The sequence below is a fragment of the Dipodomys ordii genome, unplaced genomic scaffold, assembly GCF_000151885.1.
Source record: "Dipodomys ordii isolate 6190 unplaced genomic scaffold, Dord_2.0 Scaffold5, whole genome shotgun sequence".
Classification (NCBI taxonomy): domain Eukaryota; kingdom Metazoa; phylum Chordata; class Mammalia; order Rodentia; family Heteromyidae; genus Dipodomys; species Dipodomys ordii.
Window position 1 is genome coordinate 33880871 of NW_012267221.1, and position 26171 is coordinate 33907041.

Consider the following 26171-nt stretch of genomic DNA (forward strand, 5'->3'; position numbering starts at 1 on the left):
ACTGTACCTCCACAAGAAATCCCAGAGGAGAGGATTTCCAAAGGGGGAAAAAAAACATTAAAATTGTGTCATGTGGTAGATACAAAATGTTCCACAAAGGTCCCATGTGTTAAAAGGCTTTGATGTGGAAGCCTGGAAGCCTACAAGAGATGGTGGAACCTGCAAGAGGTGAGGCCTAGTGGATGAATGTCAGGTAATGGAGGAAAGAGGTTGAAAGAGCTATTAGGGCACCTACCCATGTTTTGCTCCCAGCTTCCATGAAGTGAACAGGCCTACTCCACCCTGCACGCCCATCAATGACTGTACTGTGCCATCATAGGCACAAAGCAAAACCTTGGACTGAAATCTCTGAAAAGTAAATGCATCTTTCTTCCTTGTAATTTATTTCTCTCAGGTACTTTGTCAAAGTGATGTACCAAGTAAAGAAGGGCACAGGGTTCAATCCTCTCATCCACAACTACAAATAAAGCAAAAAAGAAAACAAATTATTAAGTAAAAAGAGGAGTGCCTATCAGTCTGCATTAGGAGCCCAAGTGGAGTTCAGGCACACACATAAACAGGCATTTATAAACTAAACTGACATTATCTTACTTAGAACAATGTTACTAAGCAAATCATTTGCACTGTTTTCTACGTGATGATTTAAAAATCTTACCTAGAAAGATGCTTCTTGCCTCCACAATGCAGTTTAAGCAATATCATGGAACGCAAGTAACAGCCAAGCTTTTGTACATTTTAATAAGATCGAACTTTGTTTTGTACAAATATTAACGGCCCTAATTCATTCATCTCTCAAAGACCCTTTCAAAGAAGACACACTTTTATAACGAAAGGTGATAAGCATGCACTTTGAAGACCAACTGTCACGGTTAGAATCACTGGCTCGGACCTTAACATAGCTTGGGACCTCTTCCTTCCTGTCTGTGCCCCATCTTTACAATGAGGACCACACCACTCCTACCTTAGTGCAGCTGTGAGACTGAATGAATTTTTTTTAAGTTTTGAACCAGCACGCTATTACTTTAGCATTAGAAGGGTTTTTTGGTTTTGTTTGGGGGATCATCGAGGCACTTTCCTAGAGTGGGACACAACACACTACTCCAAAGGGAGTTCATCTCCAGTCGCTGGGAGGCCCGTTCCTGAAGACCTCTTCAAAGGAACCTCCAGCCTCGAGCCTCCGGATGGCAAGAGAAAGAAAACCCGGCGTCGGGCTGACAGCATCCCCGAGCGGCCTGACGGACCACTCAGGATGGGCTGGTACACCCCACCGTATACTAACGTGAGCGCGGGCGCGACCCGCCCCAGTCCCGCGAAGCCGGGGCCACAGGCCGCCCGCCCTCCGCAGACTCCTCCTCCTCCGACGCGCCGCCACTTAGGAATGGCCCAGCGGGGGCGCGCGACGTCACGTGCGACGCGGAATCACTTTCCCACGTCCCGCCCCTGCCCCCTCCTGGCCGGACTTAGCCGCTGCGCACGCTCACACCCACTTCCGGGCACCGTTCGTCGCTTCCCACAATGCTCTACGACGCCGGCCTGTCGCAAAGGCCGCGTTCCGGCGGCGAATGAGCGACTCGCTTTCCGTGTGCGGCTGCGGCGGCGGCGGCAGCGGCGGCGGCGGCCAGATCGTCTTCTCCTCCTCCTCCTCCTCCTCCCCCGGGCCGGGTGCTGCATTTCACCCCCCGATTCCGACCGTATCCATCCGCGCCTAGGTCTGGCCGGTGCCATCGGTCTTCGCAATGCCCCCCAAGAAACAGGCTCAGGCCGGGGGCAGCAAAAAGGCGGAACAGAAGAAGAAGGAGAAGATTATCGAAGTGAGTGCCCTCCCCTCCCCCACGGCGCCGCGAGCCTCGGGGCGGCGGCCCGCGACCCCCGACCCCTGACCCCCGCGCGCGATTCCGGCTCCCCCCCCCCGCGCGCCTACCCCGGGGCCACGTGCTCCTCCCTCGCTTCTCCCTGCCCGCGACCCCAGCTCCGGGCCGCGGGACGCCGCCGCCGCCGCCCCCTGCGATAGTGACGCCGCGGGCGGCGGCCGACGAGCCGAGCCCGGGCTCCACGCCTGCGCCCCCCGCGCCTGCCGGCCCCCACGCGGGGGCCAGCGCTGCCGGGTCCCGGGGGTTGGTCCTCTCTCACCGACGCACCCGTTCCCGGGGTGATGTGGAAAAGGAATCCGGCGGGACGGGCGCGGGTCGGGCTCTTCTGGAAGGCCTCCCTTCGGACAGGCCTTTGGTGCTGCCGTGCCCATCGTCCCGGGTTAGTCCGGTTAACTTCTTCGGCCCCACAGCCGTCACCTGGTGTCGGTCTGTCTTTGGGGATCCACCTGTGAACTTTTCCCGTAAAGAGCCGAGGTTTCCCCGAGGTCGGAGCTGGACTCGTGTACCTCGTCTGAACTAGGTTGGAGTAACGCTCCAAAAGCTGTGTGTCATTAGCTGTGATAAATGCTGTGCCCCATAAGCAGAGTGTGTGTGCATACACACACACACACACACACACACACACATGTACACGTTTGCGCAGCGCCCTGAGCCTGAACCGCCTGGATGACGTTCCCAAGAGTTCTCACCTCTTCTGCAACGCCAGTATTAGTTTCCCTAAGATAGTGAGCCATGCTTGACGAAACCCCATAAACATCCTATAGCCCCTCATAAGGTATTTGTTCTCTCATTTTCTGCTATAAATCTTCATACATAAAGAGTATCTCATGAATTCTGCGTGTAATTGGAAGCGACTATGACGATTTTGCAGCATAAGGTATATCTGAATAACATAACCTCTAAGGAAATAGATACCTTTTCAAAATTCTTGACCAAAATCCTTGTTTTCAAATAAGATTTTTTTAAAAATACAACAGGTTTTTTCAACGTTTAGTCTTTAAAATTACAGTGGACGTTCTCTGTTTGGCTGTACATACCTCATAACTGTCAAATTATACATAATTTTTACGTTGCCTGGTTGGATTTAAATAAATAATCTGCACTGCTTAAAACTATCAAGAAGTGCTACAGCCAGAAATTTGAGAAAGCAAATTGATTATCATCTACATTTACTGTCTTTTCTTTTTTAAAATCAAACTATTACTCACACTTAGGTATATCTGATGTCATTCAGTACTATCTCAACCGATGAAGATACAAAGTAAAACGTGAAAACAAATGTTACCTGACAACCTAAAATACACTTGATACATTGTAGCGCATAGAGTTACATAGGAATTTAATTATTTTATTGTAAAGATGCTGTACAGGGGGTTTACAGTTACATGATTTAGGTAATGAGTACATTTCTTGTTGAGCATTGTTATCCCCGCTGTTTTTCTCCTACTGTCTGGGAAGGGAAATTTTTAAAGGAATTTTGTATAAAGCTATTTATAGTAGGCTATCCACTATTTAACTATTATACATGTAGTGTGACTCCTTTAATCTTGCAACAAAAAAAAATTGGAGCGTGGGGGAAACAGTTGCTGGATATTGAACTCATGGTCCTTTGTTTTCAAAGCATGCATTTTGCCATTGAACTATTATTATGCAGCCAATAAGCTTATCTTTAAGGTAAATAGAAAGCAGCTTCATTTTCATTAGTGACAGTAACTCCAAAAAAGAAGACATAAGAAGACAACTGCATTGTTTTAACTGATTTTTTTTAATTCCACTGGATACAGATAGCTCACTACTGTAATCCTAGCTACTCCGGAGGCTGAGATCTTAGGATTGTGGTTTGAAGTCAGCCTGGGTAGGAAAGTCCATGAGACTCTTATCTCCAATTAACCACCAGAAAACTAGTAAAAACTAGTAGTGGCACTGCGGCTCAAAGTAGTAGAGTGCTAGCCTTGATCAAAAGAGCTCAGGGACAAGGCACAGGCACTGAGTTCAAGCCCCACAATCAAAAATAAATAAATGTATTAAAAAGTGTTTTTTTTTTTTTTTGCATGGGGTTTCCTTGTGATTTTAACTTCCCCAGAGCCCCAGCCATGTTTTGATGACTAGTGTAAGGAGATAAGGAAATGCAGAGTAAGCTTAGCTCTCAGCTCCCCAGTCATACTTTATCTAGAGAGTTTTTAAAATCAATTTCTGTCAGATTTGTAAAGTTTCTGCTAGAAAAGGCTTTTGTTATCAACACATATAAGCTGAAGTAAAATTTATTTTATGATAGCCTCATAATGAACATAATCTAGTTCAAGCTATTGTTTTGAGTTTTTAAGTTTCTGGAAAAATACCTCTGGTCTATTTCACATCTTAAAAGCTAATACTTTGAGAGACTAACTTTGAACAACCTTATAGACATATGGCTTAAATCCTAAATCAATGAAAATTAATAAGTAAAATATGTACTTTGCAGCAGTTGTATTTATGAATCAAGCCTAGGTCATTACTAAAACATGCAGGCTATCACTACATCTTCAGTCCTTTAACCATTGCTTTTTAATGGATTTTTAAATAAGTGATTGTCTTTCCTAGCTGTCCCACCTTCTGTACTTTTATTGGAAGGTGCTGCTATGGTTGCTTTTCACTGTGAAAAAGGAACAACATCCTACTTGTGAGAGCTTCAATTGAAAAGCAAAACTGCAGGCAGGAGAGGTAACACTGTGGTTTGGTTCCTTAGTATCAAACCCAGGTCCTTGAACACACCAGTCTAGTCCTGTTCCATTTAGCTGTATTCCTATGGGAGACAGGGATATAGCAGAATCCAGTAAAGGGAGCATCATCTTCAAAGTGTGTGGACTGGAGTTCAAGACCCCTATTGTAAAATAGGCCTAATTTTTTCTATTATTCCAGAGCTATGAGTTAAATAATGCATAAAGTGCCTGCTGTGTGGCATATATTCAATAGATGACAGCTTTTGTTAATATTATAAATGAAAACTAGTAGCTGGGCTCACACCTGTAATCTTAACTACAGAGGAAGCTGAAGTCAGCGGATTATGGTTCAAAACCAGCCCAGGCCTGATGCTGGTGGCTCATGCCTGTCATCCTAGCTATTTAGGAGGCTAAGATCTGAGGATCTCAGTTTGAAGCCAGCCTGGGCAGGAAAGTCCATGAGACTCTTATTTATTTCCAGTAAACTAATGAGAAAAGGCCGGAACTGGTGCTGTAGCTCAAGTGGTAGAGCACTAGCCTTGAGCAAAAAGAGTCTTAGGACAGGCCCCAGGCCCAGAGTTCAAGCCCCAGGACCTGCAAAAAAAAAAAAAAAAAAATAGCCAGCCAGGCAGGAAAGTCCTTGAGACTCTATCTCCTATTACAACCAGAAAACCAGAAGTGGCGCTGTGGCTCAAAGTGGTAGAGCTCTAGCTTCATGAGTTATTTGTATGAACACTTTTATTGAGATGAATATATAAGATGATTATAGTTCTAGTTGTATTAGTCACAGGTTGGTCTCAAATGATATACACCATTTATTTTCTTTTTCTTTTTTTTTTTGGTGGGTCATGGGGCTTGAACTCTGGGCTTGGGCGCTGTCCCTGCGCTCTTCAGCTCATGGAGAGCACTCTACCGCTTGAGCCACAGCACCACTTCCAGTTTTCTAGCGGTTTATTGGAGATAAGAGTCTCATAGAGTTTCCTGCCCAGGCCGGCTTTGAACCATGATCCTCAGATCTCAGCCTCCTGAGAAGCTAGGATTATAGGCGTGAGCCACCGGTGCCCAGCTTACCATTTGTTTCCTTATGACTAAAATTTAGTTATAAAGTCAGCATTGAGCAATAAAAAATTGATTATGAAAGAGAGGTTTGTGGGTTTTGGGGGGGTGAGGGGGTGTTGGTGGGTTGAGGAGCTTGAACTCAGCCTGGGCACTGTCCCTCAGCTCTTCAGTTCAAGGCTAGTGCTCTACCACTTGAGCCACAGCACCACTTCCAGTTTTCTGTGGTTAACTGGAGATAATAAGAGTCTCACAGACTTTCTTGCCCAGGCTGGTTTGAACTGTGATCCTCAGATCTCAGCCTCCTGAGTAGCTAGGATTACAGGCATGAGCCACTGACGCCCCACAGGAGAGAAAATAATCTTTAAGGATACTCAAAGAATTTTCACCTAAGGACTTGTAACAGCAAAGAAGTAGTGGTAGAGACCTATGTAAATCAGATCCAGGTGTGTTTAAAAATAATAGAGAAAATGTATTGATTGTCAATGTGTTTTAAATGATGTGAACTGTTGAATATTTGAAGTTAACTTAATCAGTTAGCTTAATGAACATGAAAATCCATTAGAATATGGACATGGGGAGAGCATTGGGGAAGGTGGGGTATAGGCAGGGGTGTATAAGATAAAACTGTCACCTGCTTACCCCTGCTTACTCCAGTGTCCAGTTGTCTTGGACAACTGTTTGCTCACTCATTTTACCTGATTCCTTAAGAAATGGAGGCTGGCTTGTATAGGAGCAGGGTGTCCTGAGGGTGAGAACTGAGAGAATGAATTTTAAGTGAATTCTGGAATTCATTGCTCTTCAAAGCTCTTTGGTACTTTTTCTGGCTTGTTTTATATTTAAGACAGGGTCTCACTCACCGAGTAGCCTAGGCTGGCTTCCAACTTTCAGTCCTCTTGCCTCAGCCTCCCAGCACCATTCACAGCTTACAGCATGCTTCCCAAACTGCCTACTGTTCATTCCCCATAGCCTAATTTAGGGGATCTTATTAATCCAATGTGGGTCATTCTCCTTCTATTTTTATTTTAATCATACCTGAGAATTCACCAAAACCTACCTAATACCTCCATTCCCAAGTCTAGATCAGTCATAAGGTAAGTCTGTCCTCGGGAAATAACTTTATTGGAGGATCCCAAATTATGAACCATCCTACTGCCAAGAGACACTTTGTTGAGCCAGGTGCCAATGACTCACACCTGTAATGCTAGCCACTCAGGAGGCTGAGATCTGAGGATCACCCAGACTGTAAAAGTCCAAGAGGCTCTTTAACCTCAAAAAGGCAGAAGTGGAACAATGGCCCAAATGGTAAAATGATAACCTTGAGCAGAAGAGCTCAGGGACAATGCCCAGGCCTCCAGTTCAAGCCCCAGGACCTGCATGAGGGGAAAAAAGACACTGTTGTTAATCCAGATCCACGCTGCTTTTAGGATAGTTTTTTGGGTACTGAACTGTTCTATAACTTAACCAGGCTTCTCTGTAAAGTACTTAGTTTTTCGTAGAGGAAAGAACTAAGTCTTCCTTTGCAGTCAAGTAAGTCATTTAATTAATACAGACAATTCTCAGTGTTTGGGAGGAAGAAAGAACAAGTGAATAAAGGAAATAAATATATAGCCCCTCTAATTTTCTTAGAGTTAGATTTCTTTCTGTTTTTGTTTTTGTTTTTTGTTTTGTTTTGTTGTTGTTTTTTTTGGTCAGTCATGGTGCTTTAACTCTGGGCCTGGGTGCTGTCCCTGAGCTCTTCAGCTCTACCATTTGACCCACAGTGCCACTTCCAATTTTTTGGTAGTTATTGGAGATAAGAGTCTCATAGACTTTCCTGCCAGGGCTGTCTTTAAACTGTGATCCTCAGATCTCAGCCTTCTGGGTAGCTAGGATTACAGGCGTGAGCCACTGCCCCACCCCCCCCACCCCCAGTTAGAATTAGATTTCTTATTCTCTTTTTTTACAGTTAAGAAAGTAGGCATAGAGATAAGTCAGAATTCAACCATGGGATTTGGCTCCTAAGTTCTTAACGACAGCCACTCTATTATACTGCCTCTCTGTTGTAAGTCTTTCAACTTTTAGAGGGTTAGAATGAGACCTATTTTCCAGTAAGTAAACTATAGCTCAGAGGGTAATTGACCCAACTCTAAGATTTGATATAACATTCACTTTATACAGCTTTTAACCACATAATTTCAAAAGGATTGAACATTCCTGAGTTTCTGTACTTTTAGGAATAAATAACACTCAAAGTATTAAGATTCAGAGTTTGTATTTAAGAGATTATATTTAGTGAATGATAGATATATCTATTCCCTTTCTCTGGGAAAAAATTTGTGAACTCTAGAGATGATCAAAATACAATTTATTCATTGTCTCTGTAGACTGGCTAATTATGGCCTATAGCAGTATAATTAACCTGATTTTTTCCCCCTTTGGGGATCTGGAGTTTATACACCTCTACTAGAAACTGCTGTTGTTTTTACTTTATTTTCTATTTGGCCATGTTCCCTTAGAGACTTTATTTTCCCTAAGTCAGTAAATGTCACTGTCTACCTTGCTATTTGGTCTTGTTTACACATATAACTTGATTTCCTCTCTATAATTACATATGAGGCATGAGTTGAACCCCAGTTATATTCCTTTCTTGCAGTACATCTATAGAGGCTCTGAATGTTTCTTATGTAGTCTCTTCCCCCTCTCATGAAAACCCATATTTTCTCTAAAGAAAGTATGCTATTTCACACTTAGATGCTGTGTTGTGTGCATTTCTCTTTCAGTCATATTACTTTGACCATCTTACCTTTGAAGTGGATGGAATATTAAAGTCGTCCCCCCTAAAACAAGGCATGTCATTTATTAAATGCTTGGTGCAGAAAATGTTGATTCTCTAATTTTGTAGTACTTTGTTGGGTTATTTAAATATGGAAAAGCAAAGTGTATGAATGGACAATAGGTACTGTGAATAAAGTGGTATTTCCAATGAGAAATAGCCTTTTTTTAAACCAAAACCTTTTGAACCTTAAAATTAATAAAAATCTGTTTTACTGGGTTAGGATGGTGGCTTAGTGGTGGAGCACTTGCCTTGCATGCCTGAGACCCCGGGTTCGACTCCCCAGCACCATATAAGCAAAAAGAAAAAAGCCGGAAGTGGCGCCATGGCTCAAGTGGTGGAGCACTAGCCTTGAGCTGAAGAGCTGAGGGACAGTGCCCAGGCCAGGAGTTCAGGCCCCATGACCGGACCAAAAAAAAAAATCTGTTTTACTGGTTCTGAGATAGTCATAATTGTATTGTGGTTCATTTATATCTAAGAAGTAGTTGTACAAGAATTTCAGTTCAACATGTCATTTTATGTGTAATCATCACCCCTGGGTTTTCATCTGTTCCAATCACTGATCCTCTAAGATTCCTTTTTTTGTATAAGTTCATTGAATAGTATGTCTATATTCAACCATCCTTCCTCTCTCCATTTGTCTACTACTTCCTCTTGAATTACCCGCCCCCACCCCAACACATATTCCATCTTCCTGGTAATCGATCACTTTGTTAAACTTTCTCCTTTCTTAACTTTTTACCCCCTTGGGGCTTCTAGCTATCTTACCTCCATCCTCTTCATCTTTGTAGTACACTTTGTAGTTGTTTCCCTTGCTTCTTCATCAGTCAAGCATTTCTAGGGTCTCCTTATCCTCTTGCATGGATTTGGAGGTGGCTTTCTTGTTTAGTCACATGGGAGCTTCCTGGAAGATGTCTGTCTGGGCATAAGTTGGTTGTTCAAAGGAGTAACACCATTGGAATCCTCTGCATTACTATATGTTAGTTATTTTGTGTACATCTGCATATGACTTGGCATGTTTGTTTACATATTTATCATTTAGACCTGACTTCCACATATGAGAGCAAATATGCATCTTTTGTCTTTCTGACTTTATTTACTTAACATTTTTTTCCTCAATACTATTATTTCAGATAAATGCCTAGGAGAGGGCCTTGGAAAATTTTACAATGTAATATAAAGACATTCTTACCACTTCCTTCTTTCTGAAACCCCTGCAGCAACAGAATGAGAAAGAAAAATACAAATTCTATTTTGGAATCAGTTGACATCTATAGCATTGAGTTTTAGCATGTGAAGATTGTTAGTAGTTGAATGAGTTGAGAAAGCAGAGAAACTGGAACTGAATGCCCACCGAAGAGTAAGCCATTGAAAATCAAGTGAATGTGCTCCCCAAAATTCTGAGGGGACTAGGTAGTACAGAAGGCAAGAAGCTGAAAACTGGATTAGAAGCATTAGATATAGCTAGTTGTCCTATCCACAACCACTTGTGACTTCCTAACTACAACAAACAGGATGTATATTCTCAAGGGAGAAGAATCAGAGTTATTCTCTGTTTTAGGAACAACATTAGGCATGGAGGCCCTGAGTTTTGATCCCCACAACAAAAATAAAAAAGACTTAAGAATACTTTTTAAATTTTTTCCCACACTGATTTGCTTATAGGACTACTCATTTATTTCCACACTGTGAAAAAAATGCAGCATACTAACATTTTTTATGGTGGTTTTTATTAGTTGTGCATACATACAATGGTTCCTAATCATACAACCCACCAACAAATTCAATTTATTTTCCTCTCATTCATTAATATTGGGTGATGTTTTGAGGTTCTATATTGCCTTGGCTTGATGTTTTACTGTTTTAAATGTCTTCCTGTGGTGTAGGGAATTACTTCTTAATGAGTAAATGATTTTTAGATATCACTTGAAAAAAATGGCTGTATAAATTGCTAAGATATTTTTATATTCTTATTTAGGACAAAACTTTTGGCCTAAAAAATAAGAAAGGAGCAAAACAACAGAAGTTTATCAAGGCTGTCACTCACCAAGTTAAATTTGGTCAACAAAATCCACGTCAGGTAAATAAATTTCCATATTTTCTTAGTATACATTATTATACAGTATCTGTGACATATAAAAGTATTTGATTTTGAGTGGTGCTGTGGCTCAAGTGGTAGAGCGCTTGTCTTGAGCTGAAGAGCACAGGGACAGCGCTCAAGCCCAGAGTTCAAGCCCCACAACCGACAAAAAAAGGGGGGGCTTAAAAGTATTTGATTTTGTCATTGTATTTCAAAATAGAATCTTATTCTAAAATTTTTGCATACTAACCTGTGTTGATGCATCAGTACCTCTTGCCTATTCCTCCAAGCCATTTTGATACAGCTCTCATTCTCCTAGAGTAGAATGGCTGTTCTACAGGGTAGGTATATTTAGTTTATCTGTTAGCTGCTCATGAATGATTTGTTTTCAGCTTTATGACACCAAGAATATTTCTACAAGTGATAATCTCTTCCGTGTGTTCTTTAAACATGTTCATTTATTTCTTGGCAGAAATTGTCTGCTAGTAGTCTTTATGTTTCTGGAGGAAGGGAATTAGATTTCTAATTTTAATAAATTCATGTGATTACATTCCATAGGGCTGTAATACTTCAAATTTTCAGTTGCTATGCATGAGTAATAGTCTCTGAGGTTCTTTAGTATTTACCAGTATGATATGTGTATAAAGTGGTATTGCATTTTTGCATTGTTCCTCTGTACCAGGGAGTCTTACACATGCTGTTAGATGTTTGAGTCTATACTTCTATGATTTGCCTGCTCAAATCCTTGTGGATTTTGTTTCTTTATTTTTTCCTTATCTTTTTCTTGTTACTTTGAGAGTGTACTTTGTACACACTGTAGATACTTTGTGATTTTTTTTTTCAGACTAAACTAAGAACAATGGACTTTTAGTTTTTATTATGTCAGACGGGTCTAGGTTTATGAAATATGATTTAAAGGCTTTACTTTCCAAGGCACTGTTCATTAGATTTTTTTTCTACTCATTTTCATAAACTATAGTTTATATCAATACACACATACAAATACATTTTCATAAGTACTAATTTTATAGGCTTGAGCCTTGTGTAAATGGGCTCTCTACAAACAGAGTACCTAACTACTATGTAACTTTTGAAAATGAGCAGCAGTTTTGCTGGGTCTGAGCTACCTTGCCCTCAGCCCTGTGTTCTTGAGGATGTTCCCTACTCTTTTGTCTTCCCAAGACATTTTTTTTCCAGCAGGAAGGAGTCAATGAGAGTGAGAGGATGTGTCCATCCAGAGGTCCCCTACAATAACGTTGACCCTTACAGGACCTACGAAGGCCCGTTCTTACACCTACAAATGAGGGCAGAACCTACATCCACACCATTTCCTCCCCAGCACCTTCTGCTTACTCTACAAACAGCAAGATAAGATGAAACAAGGGGCAAAGAGAGGAAAAGGAGCCATGGGCTGGCTACATTAGAACTGTGTTATTGCTGGATTTCATCGTAGAGCTCTGTAGCATGAGCCTAAGCATTTTAAATTTGAACCTATTCTTACAGGTCATAAAATATAGCAAATTTTATTTGCTTATTATTAATTTATTATTTTCTTTTTTGAGATGAAGTCTGACTATATAGCTTAGGCTGCCCTCAAACTTGTGATCCTCCTTCCTCAGACTTTTGAACACTGGCATTACAAGCATAGGCTGCCACACTCAACTTGTAACTTCTAATATATTAAATACTTGTGTCTTCCCTTACATTCTTGTTGTAACCCTATACTGTTTGAAATGAACTTAATGAGCAAAGGATACTTTTATTAAAAAGAGAGTGGCTTAATTATTTCTTTATAAACACATAAGCTCCACCATCTGGTCAGAGTAAGAATTTGGAAATTCTGTGACCCAGTTGTAGCATTGGACCATTCCTTCCCTAAAATTCCTCTTTCTTGAGCATTCTGTTCTGATTGCTAATGTTTTTGACTTCTTTACTAAGTTATTCAGGTTCTGTTGACTTATTTAATACATTGATAATCTTCAAGGAATTGTCTTCTGCTCTTGCAACTTTGTATTATTACTGTCCTTGAATTTTCACACATTCTCAAAATTTTTATCTGTAAAGTTATAAACAATTATCTATAAACTGCTATTTTAAAATTCTCAGTCTCAGACCAGACTCTTCTTGATTCAGTGAAGTGGGTCTATAACCAGTGCACCAGCCTTCTAAATAGCTCCACCCAGCTCCTGTGTAAGCATTTTGTTTGTATTCAGTATGTCCAAAACAGAGTTGTCTCCACCTTCTGTCCTCTAACCTGTTCCTCCTGTATTTCCAGTCTTGTTTAACAACATTAATCATACATATGATAATCCTAGATTTTTCTTGCTCCTGTACACTGAACACTTCAGTCACTTGGTTTTATCCATTCTTCGCCTGGGCAGTCTTTTCTCATCCTTACTCTTAATGCCTGATCTAAGATCTTGTGTTTTCTTGTCTATAGCAATTGCTCTAAGATTTTCATCTGTATTCTTGGAGTCCCAGTGTATCCACAGTACTGCCATCCTGATCTAGATAAAGTAGGATATAATCTTTGTTGCTTGCTTTCTGTACCCTTAAGTTGAACCCTGTCCCCTACTGACATAGTCCCGGTCCTCCTATTGATGTTGTTGATAGCTTTTTCCTCTCATCTCTGACCTGACACTGGCTAACACTTTCTGCGTTCTTTGCTTGTTCATCAGAACAATTTGTTTAGGCATATTGCACTCCTTTTTCTCAAAATACCATGATATTATATTTGTTGACCCAGCTCTATTCCCACTGGACTCGGAGCTTTGTTAAACATCTTTGTATACCTGACATATAAATGTTTGGATGAAATCTCTTAATTGTATTAGATATGTATATAAATCATATACCTAAAGCTATGTTACATTTGTGTTTTATTTAATCTCTTACATTGACTTAGACTAGATGTTTTTCAACAATGATCCTCTAGTTTTTTGAGTGGTACAGTCATGATTGTGTGATTGTATACTTGAGATACATCATCAAAATAGGCCATCCATTTCTGGAAGTGGTCGTTTTCATTGGAGAAATGCCTCAATTTAGAGCCATTTGATAAAAATGTTAGTCATGTATTAAATGTTTAATTGGCAACAGTCCTTGTCAAAAGATTCTGAATGTGCTTTTAACTAGGTATGGTACTGATTATATACCAAAAGAGAATCCATCGCAAGGTTTATCAGTTTCATTTAACAGTTTAATCACAATATTTAATATATACCATTAGAGGTAAAGACTAAATATTCATATATCTTTATTAGTGATTACTGTGTGGTAAAAACACTTTTTATAAGCAACCAAGTTTACATGTTAAACCTGGAAATATTTGTAGGTAGCACAAAGTGAAGCTGAAAAGAAATTGAAGAAGGATGATAAGAAGAAAGAATTACAAGAACTTAATGAGCTGTTCAAACCTGTTGTTGCTGCTCAAAAAATAAGTAAAGGTAAAATTTAAATAACAAAGGTATTTTTATCAGATGTAATTATTATTTTATCCCTTTCAGGTTTTCATGTTCGTTAGCTGTGTCATCGTACAATGCAACTCCAGCCATTAGCCTTACATTTAAGACAAAATTAGAAATTAAATTTTATTTATAATATTTGATCTTTTTCAATAACTAAGATAAAGCTTTAGTTGTATAAACTCTTTGCTCTGGAATAACCTATGTGTTTGGCTTCCCTCCTTCTGCAGTCTGTTTTAGTAAGTTTTTTTTAAAAAAAGAAACATACATAAACTGCTTCTATAAAAAGAACTTTTGGAAAGATCCTACTAATTTCCTGTAACGGGTATTTTTCTCCCACATGAGTGAATAGAAGAAAAAGCAAGCTGTATCCCATAATCAAGCTGTACTTAATGGCATGGCAGATTGTAATACAAGTTCTGCATCCCATCTGATACAGGTGCGGATCCCAAGTCTGTGGTGTGTGCCTTCTTCAAGCAAGGACAGTGTACTAAAGGAGATAAATGTAAGTTCTCTCATGACTTGACTTTGGAGAGAAAATGTGAAAAACGAAGTGTTTACATTGATGCAAGGGATGAAGAACTTGAAAAAGGTATTTCTTTTTAATAATCTTAAAAATAAATGCTTATTATTTTTTGTTAATATGATAGTAATTTGAAAAATGTAACAGTCCTAGTGGTATTGTTTGTAAAGAATTAAGTTGGTTTTACTAATTTTTTACAAAAGTTGAATTTCTCATATTATTGTCTTTGATTCTGTAAATAAGGATGCTTAAAATTACAGTGATTGATTTATTTTGAATTTGTTATTCTTTACTCTGGTACTACATTCTCATTTGCCCAAACCACTTGGAGAGTTTTGGTAAATAATTTTACAATCTTTTAGTGTTTCAGTGGTAAAAAAATATTGTTTTGACCATGAGTTTTAAGAGAATTTTTGTCTGTTTAAAGAAGTGTATGTGGTAGGAACCAAAGATAGAAGTTAACATTTAGTCTTAATTTCTTTTATTTAGACACAATGGAAAATTGGGATGAGAAAAAGCTGGAAGAAGTAGTGAACAAGAAGCACGGTGAGGCGGAAAAGAAAAAACCAAAAACTCAAATAGTATGTCCTTTTCTTGAATTGAGTTGCTGTGACATTTATTATTAGGGAGATTTATATGGCAAGGTATCTGTTATTTTCTACTAGATTATTAAGTTGTTAGAAAATTTCATCAGTGTAAGTTACATCAAGCTTAATTAACAAGATTTTAGAAAATGAATTTCAAAAGGAGACTTTGAGATCAAGTACAGTAGGTAGCTCAAGCTTATAGTCTCGGGTATTTGAAAGTAAGAGAGTAGGAACATAATGATCCAGGCAACTTAGGCAAAAAGTTATTTCATCTCAACCAGTCTTCTGGGCATGGTAGGGCACAGCTCTCAGGTATGGGAGAGGCATAATAGAAAATTGGCCTAGAAAAAAATGAGAGAGCCAGTCTAAAAAATAACTACAGCAGCACCAGGTGCCAGTGGTTTACTGTAATCCTAGCTACTCAGGAAGCTGAGATCTGAGAGTCACTGTTTGAAGCCAGTCTCAGCAGGAAAGCCCAGAAGACTCTTATCTCCAATTAACTACCCAGAAAAAAAAAAAAAAAAACTAAACCAAACAAAAGTAAAAAACAGAAATAGCATTGTGGCTCACAGTGGTAAAGCTCTAGCCTGAAGCACAAAAGCTCAGGGATTGCACCCAGGTCCTGAACTCAAGACTCAGGGGACACACACACAGCAAAAAGGGCTATTGGCTCAAGTGGTAGAGGGTCTGCCTAACAAGCATAAGGCCCTGAGTTCATCCCAGTAATGTCCCCAGGAAAAAACATCTTTGGAAAATCAATGTGAATAAAGTCCTTTAAATGCATCATCATCTGGGATGGTTTACTTTGGATAATGTTGAAAAATTAAATCCAAGCCTGGCACAGTGGCATAAACTTGTCATTCTAGCTGTTGAGGTGACAGAGATCAGAGGATCACAGTTTGAAACCAGCACAAGTTTCAAATTTTAAAAGTTTGAGACTATCTTAATCCAAGACTGAGTGCAGTATTATACAATTGTCTCCCAATGGCAGGGAGACTTACAAATAGTATTTCTACCCAGACCAGACTAACTATAAAGCAGAGTCCTGTGAGCTTGAAAATAACCAACAAAAAGAAGCTGGTATTCTTCATGGCCAGCTAGACCAAGGTCATGAGGTCAATTACCAGTACTCATCCCAAAAAAGTATTTGTTCAAAATGACTAGAAAGAAACTTGTAAATAAGTTAACCTATTAGGAATTTATTCTTTGGAGGTTGGGAATGTGGCTTAGTGGTAAAGAGCTTGCCTAGCATGTATGAGGCTGCCCTGGGTTCGATTTCTCAGTACCACATAAACAAAAACAGACAGCCGGGTGGCTGGGTACCAGTAGCTCATGCCTGTAAGCCTAGCTACTTGGGAGGTTGAGATTTGAGGATCCTGTTCAAAGCCAGCCCAGGCAGGAAAGTCTGTGAGACTCTATCTCCAATTAACCACCAGAAAACTCCATGTAGCCATGTGGCTCAAGTGGTAAAGCACTCACCTTGAGCTGAAGAGCTTAGGGATAGTGCCCAGGCCCAAAGTTCAAGCCCCACAACCAAGCAAAAAAAAAAAAAAAAAGCAATGATTTTATGGAGAATTTTTTTATTAAATTTAACCTATGAATTCCAAAATGAATTTTTGATAGGTAGATGCAGATGCTCTGGTATTGTAGGAAATCTATCTTTAAAAATAATTGATTTATTTCTCAGACCCTGAATTCTGTCTACATATTAAGTACAGTACAGTTGACAAGTTTGACAGTCCTATATGTTTAAATGCTGGATTCACATACATGTATTAGTTTTTTGGGTTTAGTTTTTGAGGTTTTTTTTATTTGTTCTTTAGGAAAAGAATATAGTTACTGCCTGAGGCTTCAATATAACTGGACTCTTGCATGTTTGAAAGGGCAGAATGTTCCCTCATGACTAAAACATGAAGTACCTTATATAGAGAGTAGAACCTTGGTATCTCCACAAGTATAGTTTCAGGACCATTCTTGAGAAATTTTGAATACTCCATATACAGAGAGTACAGAACTCTAAAAAATTACTAAAATATACCTATATTATACATGTAGAGCATCTGAGCATCCATAGTTTGAAACCACATAGAGTAGGCTGCATTACTAACACAAAAATTAATCGTATACATTAATATAGCATCATTATGCTGTATTACATTATGCTCTTTATCCTGAATACTATTGATGCTTGATTCAGAGAAATGCCTCTTAACAAATCTAAAATTTTCATTTTATCACTGAAATCACTTTATATGATCTGACTTGGGAGGCTTACCATGAGTTTTGCTTTTTGGGAAACATTTTCACAAAAATTAAGAGTAGGGAAACACTCAGCAGATGTGCTGAGTGTAAACATGGCTGAAGATGGGGAACTGTCCTAGAGTGTGTTCACTTCAAGTGAGTTTCATAATGCACATGTAGTTTGGGGAAAAGATGAAAACAAAATCATCGTGGGTCTTTTTGTTTTGTTTTTATGCTGCAAAGATCCAAACCCAGAGCCTCATACATGCTAGGCAAGCATTACCATTAACCTCTCTCATGGACTTGTTTTTTTAATACCCTTATATACTTGCCAATTTATTTAGAAAACAAGTGTAATCATATAGTTTAGAAATCAGAAAAGTTATATGAAATTTGCCACTGTATTAAATATTTTAGGATAGTTTTTATATGTATAAAGGTGCTTGCATAAAAAGTTAGTACCAAGATGTGAACAAATGTACTTGTTCCATATATGTGAGTGTTTACCAGTAAAACAGACTACACTGAGCCAGTATTTCTGAATAATATTTTCTCTCTAGGTGTGCAAGCATTTCCTTGAAGCTATTGAAAATAACAAGTATGGCTGGTTTTGGGTATGTCCTGGAGGAGGTGATAACTGCATGTATCGTCATGCACTTCCTCCTGGATTTGTATTGAAAAAGGACAAAAAAAAAGAGGAGAAAGAAGATGAAATTTCATTGGAAGACCTGATTGAAAGAGAGGTAATTATTGTCTACTTCCTAATGTGATTACTAATATTTACCACTTGGGGGCAGTAGCATGTTATGAAAAGTTAAAAAATGCAGTCTTTTCCTAAAATTGTGCTACTTTATTTTCGTATCTAAAATGTAAACTCTGATAAAATGTAAACTTTACCATGTACACTATCCAATCAGGACATTTGTTTCAGGATTATGTAACATTGCTAAATGCTAGCTACTGATTAGCAAATTGTTTTCCTGAGAATGAATTATTGAAAATGCTTGGTCAATCAGGCGCTGATGGCTTACACCAGTACTACTACTAGCAGTCAAAAGGCTGACGCAGCCTGGAGCAGATAAGCCATGAGACTATTTGCTGGTAAAAAGCTGGCAGTGGAAGAATGGTTCAAGTGGTGTAGCATCAGCCTTAAGCAAAAAGCCAAGCAACAATGCCTAGCCCTGAGTTCAAACCCCAGTACCAGCACCAGGAGAGAAAAAAAAAAAAGATGTTTCGTCAGTTTCCAGTTGGATTAAAAGTTTAATTTTAGATCCTTTCCTTGCTATCAGTAATTACTAATATATAAGGGATATCAGTAATTACTAATATATAAGGGAAGGAGAAAACTTCCTGTCTAGTATTTTTTGCATTTTTGTTTACATTTTAATTAGCATCCATCAGTTGTACAAGGAGATTTCATTTGTGCATGGTATGTAATTGATCAGGTTCATCCCCTCCATCTCCCTTCCCAAACGCGTCTCTTCATTGTAACATTTTCATACATGTGCATAAAACATTTTGACCATACCCACTTCTTTCACCCTCCTCCGTTAGCCTCCCCTGCCACCAGTACCACATCCCAGTACCCCCTCATTTGCTCTTCTCCTATGTCTACCACCTCCTATTCTTCAACAGCTTTCAGTGAGTTTCATTTTGCTATCTTCATTCACAATTGGAATTGGTAATGTACATCTGCTAACACTTTCCTACCACCTTGCACCGTCAACCTCAGTCTGTTCCACAGTTACAGGCATGTTCTTTCTTTCCTTGTCTGTGTGGGTGTGTGTGTAATCCCATGTGTGTTAGTATATGTTATCTTTTAGATCTAGTATACACATATATTGTGTCATTGAACTCAAAGTACTGTTCCCCTCTGAGCAGTATGACAGAGGGTTTATGAATACTCCTTTCTGGCTAAAAAAAAAAGAATTTTACTCTGAATTTAAACTATTTTCTGCTCAGCAAAAATGAATTTTACTCTGAGTTAACATGTGACTTCAGAGAATGACTTGATAGATTACTGGAAATACTAAATTTAGCAGTGCATATTTTAAAGTATTCTTCATCTTTGGTAATCTAATATAAATGTCTAATTGTGTATACTTGTTTATTTTTCACAGTTTTCCAGATACATTTTTTGTTCTGGCCCTAATTATAATCTGTGGATAGCTATGTAATATTTTAACTCATATAAATATAGTGTATAATGATCAAGCCATGGTAATTGTCATATCTTATCACTTCAGACACTTGCCATTTCTATATGTTGGAGACATTCAGTACTATTTAGTATAGACATAGTCATCACCAAGTGAATTTTTATAAATTGGATGGAAAACTGTCTTCTTTTGGTAGGTTAAGCTGATCTTATATGCAGACAAGGAACAAATCTCTCAAGATCATTCCCAGAATATTTCTCTGCTTGCCTACTTTCTCGTGAAGGTTACAATATACAATTTAGAAAGAAACAGACACATAATGTAGAAAAGGGTTCCTAAGAATGACAAGTGGCTTTTAATTCTGGGTTTGTCTCTGGAAAAGACAACATGTATTCAGGAATTCAGATACCTTTGGTGCTCTAGAGCCAATGCATTTTAGTGTACTGATTTTCTGCTCTTATCTAATAGCAATAAGTGACTTCCAGAATGAAACACTGCTTAACCCTACAGTTCACATCAACCAGTGGAGTAGGTCTTCTCATTGATTCTAAGGTTTATAGACTACTGTGTATGGCCTTGATGTTTGTTGTTTCCATACAGGATTTCCCAAAGTGAGAGTTCATATGCACTTTACCAAAGGAGAATTTTCTTCATAGAGTTGGATGTTGCTGAATTGTCCCCTCCATTGTTTTTGTTTGTTAAGTTTGGTTTTTGAGCAGAAGAGTAGCCCAGGCATACAAGTACGGCATGGCACACCCTAATAGTCTCATCCTTGGTTCCAAGATGGAGCTGCCTTGGGCCCTTGGCTTGTTTGCCAGCTCCAGTCTAGCTCCCTTGAAATCTTAAAGGGGGTAAGCACCAAAATTCAAGTAAAGAGATGATGAAACTGTTCATTTTCTTTTTTTGGGGGGGGGTCCAGTTGTGGGGCCTGAACTCAGGGCCTGGGCGCTGTCCCTCAGCTCTTCAGCTCAAGGCTAGCGCTCTACCACTTGAGCCATAGTGCCACTTCCGGCTTTTTTCTTTTTGCTTATGTGGTGCTGAGGAATCGAACCCAGGGCCTCAGGCATGCAAGGCAAGCGCTCTACCACTGAGCCACCTTCCCAGCCCCGAAACTGTTCATTTTCAAACTGACTTTTTTAAATGTTAGGCCAGGGCTCCCAGACACCATGGTTGAATTCTTAAATATCTGTGTCTGTAGCATAGGACTCTGTGGGGCCAAATTGCACTTCAAGATGTGCTGCCTAGGAGTACCTGTAGAGTCCAGGGAGAGCCTATATTAGTGTGATCTAGAGTAGGATGAGAAGTGATATTCCAAAAGTGAGATGGTAATCACATTTCTTCCCCCACTCCCTGCCTTCTCTCTCCAGAAAAAGCCATCCTCAAATTCAGTGTAGCAATTTAAAGGATCTCAGCAGTGTAAAGGAAGCCAACTCACCAAAGGGACAGTCTAGTTTGATGGCACCCTCAGGTAGCTGCAGTCAGTCCTAGGGAAAGATACCGATGGTGCACAGTAGAGCCCCCACCTATTGCAGAAAAGACCCAAAGCACCAGGTATTACCTATTGGTTTTCAGTTCAAGATAGGTTTTGAAACCTGGCTCAGGTTGTAATTTCACCACAATTCATGTAATAACCAGCTACTTTACCACTTTCTAGTGACATTGCTCATTAACCCTTCTGTGTCTTAGTTTCATTGCAACTACTTAATTGGAAAGGATAATAATCACAGCCACTTGCCAAATATCATTATATTTTATGAAACAGAATGGCTGTCAGGATTCTATTATATCCTCTTAACATCTATACAAATTGCACTACTCTTCTGTTCCAGACACCCCCTATTTAATTGAACTAATGTCAGTTCATAACACCTTCATGCCTCACTCCCCAAGTTGTGCATTTTAATAAGTATGGAAATTCCCAACTAAATAGTCTAAAGAAAGGTCAAGTTACCAATGCAGACATTTGGTTGCGAGTGCAGAATTCAGTATCACCTCTCACCCCTTCGGTCACCCTTTTATAGATGCAGACAGATTCAGAAATTGAAAGGCTCTCCAGCTTGGAGACACCAGAGCAGGACAGCATCTCTGAGCATGAGAGAACCTTTTGTAGTCAGCATAGATTTAACCCAAGCAGCAAGTTTTCCTAGAGAATTAAGGAAGCTCTCTTTGTACCTCAACATTCCTCAATCAACTAACTGCAAAAAAATAAAAAAACAAATTCTAGAGGCCTTTATTTGGGAGTAGATTGACTATGTCACCAGAGACTTATGGGAATTCCTGCTAAGGAGGATGCAGAACTTGATACACAGTCATCACTGCCACCATGTAGGTTTAGGCAAATAAAGCTAACCACATTTGTGCATATTATTTGGTTTGTGGCACAAAATACAACATAGTATAATAAAAAATGTAGACTTTGGAGTCAGATGTGTGGGGATTTTTTTGTATCTTGTTTTGCCATCAGGTAGCTATTAATGTTTGAAAAATACCCTGTCGTCCTTGCTTTTGTGTTAACATCTATGTATTTTTTAACACTGAATACTATTACTATATATTACTATATACTATTTATTTACCTAATGGTTACGCTGAGGAGCTGATGTGGTTTTTTGTTATTGTGTTTACTTTTGTTTCTCCTCTGATGAGCAATGGATATCGTTTTGATAGTTTTTTTATATTTATTGTTTTTATAAATTCCCTTGTGTTAAAATAAAAGAAGATTATCTAGATCAACGTAACACATACTATCCTGAGCACCAGTGTTTGTGGGTGCTCATCTTGCTTTTTGCCATATAAGGTAAAAGTCCATTAATTTAGTTCATATTTTGTCTTGAGTATGATAGTCAAGGAGATAATTAACTTGAGAGAATGCTTCTATTAAATTTTACTCTGGTAACCTTAACTCTCTCTGTCTTTGCAGCGCTCTGCCCTAGGTCCAAATGTTACCAAAATCACTCTAGAATCTTTTCTTGCATGGAAGAAAAGGAAAAGACAAGAAAAGATTGATAAACTTGAACAAGATATGGAAAGAAGAAAAGCAGACTTCAAAGCAGGGAAGGCACTGGTGGTATGTCCTGAGCTCACACAAACTGATTGATAATAGTGGCAGGATTCTGTCTTTATTTAATCATGCATTTGTTTAAAATTAGTAAATATGTTTGTGTCTGAATAGATCAGTGGTCGTGAAGTGTTTGAATTTCGTCCTGAACTTGTCAATGATGATGATGAAGAAGCAGATGACACCCGTTACATTCAGGGAACAGGAGGTGATGAGGTAAGAGGAAAATTCCCATTTGCCTGTGTTCCTTGGAAAACATAACATAATAGACTAAAGTAGCACGTGAAAAGCCATAGTCCTGGAACCAGACTTCCTCCATTCATTCCTTATTCCATCAGTTGGAAATTGCTTATTGTGGAATTCCACCCTGATCTGCAATATGGATATAATGGTACTCTCTACATCGTATAGTCCATACTGCTTTAAAATGTACAGAGTAAGAGATATGAGTAGTCATGTGGCTGTGAGCAATTTTAGTAGTAATCGATAATGTACTATTCATTTTTTATAGCCATTACAAAATTGTAAGTTGGTATAATACTCTAAATATATGATGTAGAGGGAAAAGCACCAAACATGACACAAGAGAAATTTAGAAAATGAAATTAATTTTGGCAGTATTTGATCATTTGTTTTTACTTGACATTAGTGATATTATGTTAAATGTTAGAAGTAAAAGTAATTTGTGAAAATTGTTCTCCTATGTAACAACTTTTCTTGTTCTGTGTTAAAGGTTGATGATTCCATGAGTGTAAATGACATAGATTTAAGTCTGTACGTCCCTAGAGCTGTGGATGAGACAGGTATTACGGTAGCCAGTCTTGAAAGATTCAACACATATGCTTTAGATAAAGATGGTAAGTAGTTTAATTTTGAAGAACTCTAAGAACTAGGACGCTATCTAAAGATCAAGCCAGGTTTGGCAAATTTAATATGTGCAGGTATTAGACCAATAACATAAATACATAGTTTGACCATATATAAAAGTAGTAGTGAATAATGGAACTGTAGAATTAATTATCTGAGTGGATATTAAAACCATTAACTAAAACTAGAAGGGGAGCAAAAACAAGTTTATAGATAGTTCAGTTGGTATCCTTTTTGAATTTGAGGGTTTTGTTTCCTTTCTTACCAAAATGGTGGTATTATCTAGGATACTGTGTAATCATTTGCAGAAGAACAAAGTTTTGAAAGTCATCTCCATTGATGGCTGAGTAAATGAGCTCACCCAGGCACAGGCCATACATAACATATGGTACATACGAACACTGATGCAATGTTTTATGATAGGCAAAAGAGGAAAGAGTCCCAGTGTTCACTACAGTGATAGGAGAATGAAGAGGATAACATGAATACAGACTGCCCACACTTACTGTGAGAAGGAGGCATGATCATGGGAAGAAGGGAAGCTTTTTAAGACATGGAAAACTGAAATGTGTACTTAGATCAGAGAAAAGGATCTAATAGGAGAGGAGAAGATTTTAAAAAAGGGAAAGCAAGACCTGGAAATAAAAATGATGATTAAGTGTCAAAATGGGGAGAAGGCAGAACTATTTTTGGAGACAATGGTTGTATTATATATATCATTTTATGCTTGGAGTGAGGGATGGGTTTGAAAACAAGAGTAAAAGATTGGCATGCTTAGTGTGGAAAGGAATACTAATTAAGGACAAAGCTGAGATAAAAATGGCAAAACTATTTTTGCAATAAAAGTATACAAGTTATAATGTAAAAGTAGCATCTGAGAATTCTGACACTCTTGTCTTCCCCAATCTACCAACTGGTAGGCTTAATTTTTTAAGTAGGGCTTTGGTGACCCTAGGCACAATTGCAAATATTTTAGAAGTTATGATTCCCAAGAATTCGTTATCATCTTTTTTGTTTTTCCAGTCTTTTATGCCTATAAGGAAAAGGTACAAGGCACTAGAGTCTTGTCTGTATGTAGAGTGGGGGGTAGCGCACCGGAAAGGAGGAAATATGGTCGTGCAGAAGTTTATCCAGCTCACTATAGTACTGAGCTTCATCCTCAGTCCCAATAGTCTTTTTTTCATGTCAAAACATTAGAACTAGTGCAAATTAGCTACGATTTGCAAAGTACATTTTGGTCAATAACCTTTTATTCAAGCAAAGCATTACTTGGAAGTTGACTATAAAGTTAAATCACTAGGTTATTGTAAGGAACAGATATAGACATTTCATCTTGCCTTCAGATGTATAAACCATAAATCTGTCAAGTATCTACAATGAAAATCAAGATGCTACAGTAAACATAGACAATTAGTATAAATGAGCTCAGGAAAAGAAAAACCAGTTCTTGCTTCTGTAATCCCAGGAAATGCTTTCATGAAAAATGAGAAAAGTTAAAGGGATAATTACTCTTTGCATTCGATTGTTAATGCAGTAGTGTTTTCTGTTTGAGTGCCTTATTGATTTCAATTTTTATTTGTAGAAAACAAATTAAGCGAAGCATCTGGAGGTAGGGCAGAAAATGGTGAAAGAAGTGATTTGGAAGAGGACAACGAAGGGGAGGGACAGGAAAACGGAGCCATCGATGCTGTTCCTGTTGATGAAAATCTTTTTACTGGAGAAGATTTGGATGAATTAGAAGAAGAATTAAACACACTTGACTTAGAAGAATGACACCGAACAAGTTGATAAAAAGTTAAGTCAGCTCATCATGAGTTGAAATTGACTGCATTAATTTTTTTTTCACCTAGAAACAACAGGATGTTTATTTCCCATGGTTCTGGAGGGCTTACTCTCCTCCAAAAAAGGAATATCCTCCCTACATCTTTTCTTCTGACTTCGGCTACATCTCATAGTAAGTTCAGAGTAGTTCATGATAAATTAAAAATATAATGGTCGTTGCAGAAAATAATTGGTTGTTGTAACTGTTCCTAGGAAGTTCAATTGCTTGCCTAGCTTTTGATTTTCATTGCATATATGTAATTACTAGGAGCAACATGAATTTATATTTAAAGTACCCTACATTTGATGCAGTTTTTAATGAATGATTTTCTTTCTTTCCTCTGTATTTATGTGTCTTAAAGACTGCCTAAAATGTGAGCACTGTACTTGATAAAGGAAACTGCATATGCAGATTCAGTATTGTATATCTGTGGACAATTAGATGGAGAGTTGAAATAGAACTTCTTTGATCAGATAGGATCAGCTATAATGTCGTGTGTTAAACTGTCTTAAGTTTTTCTTCTTCTTTTTTGCCAATAAAATTGTAAATAAAGACCATCATACATTAAAATCCAAATATGGGCCTTTGTTTTAAGTTTTTCTGTAAAAATGTTCTTAACATTTATAGCATGAGGATTTTAGCTAAATACCTGGTAGGTATCACTTAAGGCAAAGACACATTGTATTTCCTTATGCTTATTACAGAACTGACAGTACTAACAATGGGCTTAATAAATCTTAAGTTTCCAAAAGGTACCCTATGTACTATTATATGGAAGGGTAATTACTGAATTGACAGATTATCAACCTAATCAAAGATTGTCTACAATTGAACTAAATTATACTTGAGAATCAATATTGAGATCCATACATTCTAAAATTTGCTCTATTTGCAAAAGTAAACATGTTTACCAGGAAATTTGGGGCTGA

The 26171-nt window shown here is 38.5% G+C and overlaps 1 protein-coding gene across 1 annotated transcript; it reads left to right on the forward strand.

Annotated features, from left to right (window-relative positions):
- The first annotated feature begins 1544 nt into the window (after positions 1–1544).
- On the forward strand, positions 1545–25818 carry Zc3h15 (zinc finger CCCH-type containing 15). The gene is made up of 10 exons (XM_013030538.1): positions 1545–1811; positions 10420–10521; positions 13856–13967; positions 14425–14577; positions 14998–15089; positions 17897–18079; positions 22416–22562; positions 22668–22769; positions 23287–23410; positions 25003–25818. Exons 1-10 carry the CDS (start codon positions 1737–1739, stop codon positions 25191–25193), a joined length of 1281 nt encoding a protein of 426 aa, XP_012885992.1. The 5' UTR covers positions 1545–1736; the 3' UTR covers positions 25194–25818.
- The last annotated feature ends 353 nt before the right edge of the window (positions 25819–26171 follow it).

Coding starts and splice junctions, on each gene's coding strand:
- Zc3h15 (XM_013030538.1), top strand. CDS start 1,737: ATGCCCCCCAAGAAACAGGCTCAGGCCGGGGGCAGCAAAAAGGCGGAA. Junction 13,968..14,424: donor TGCTCAAAAAATAAGTAAAG/GTAAAATTTAAA, acceptor CATCTGATACAG/GTGCGGATCCCAAGTCTGTG. Junction 18,080..22,415: donor AAGACCTGATTGAAAGAGAG/GTAATTATTGTC, acceptor CTGTCTTTGCAG/CGCTCTGCCCTAGGTCCAAA.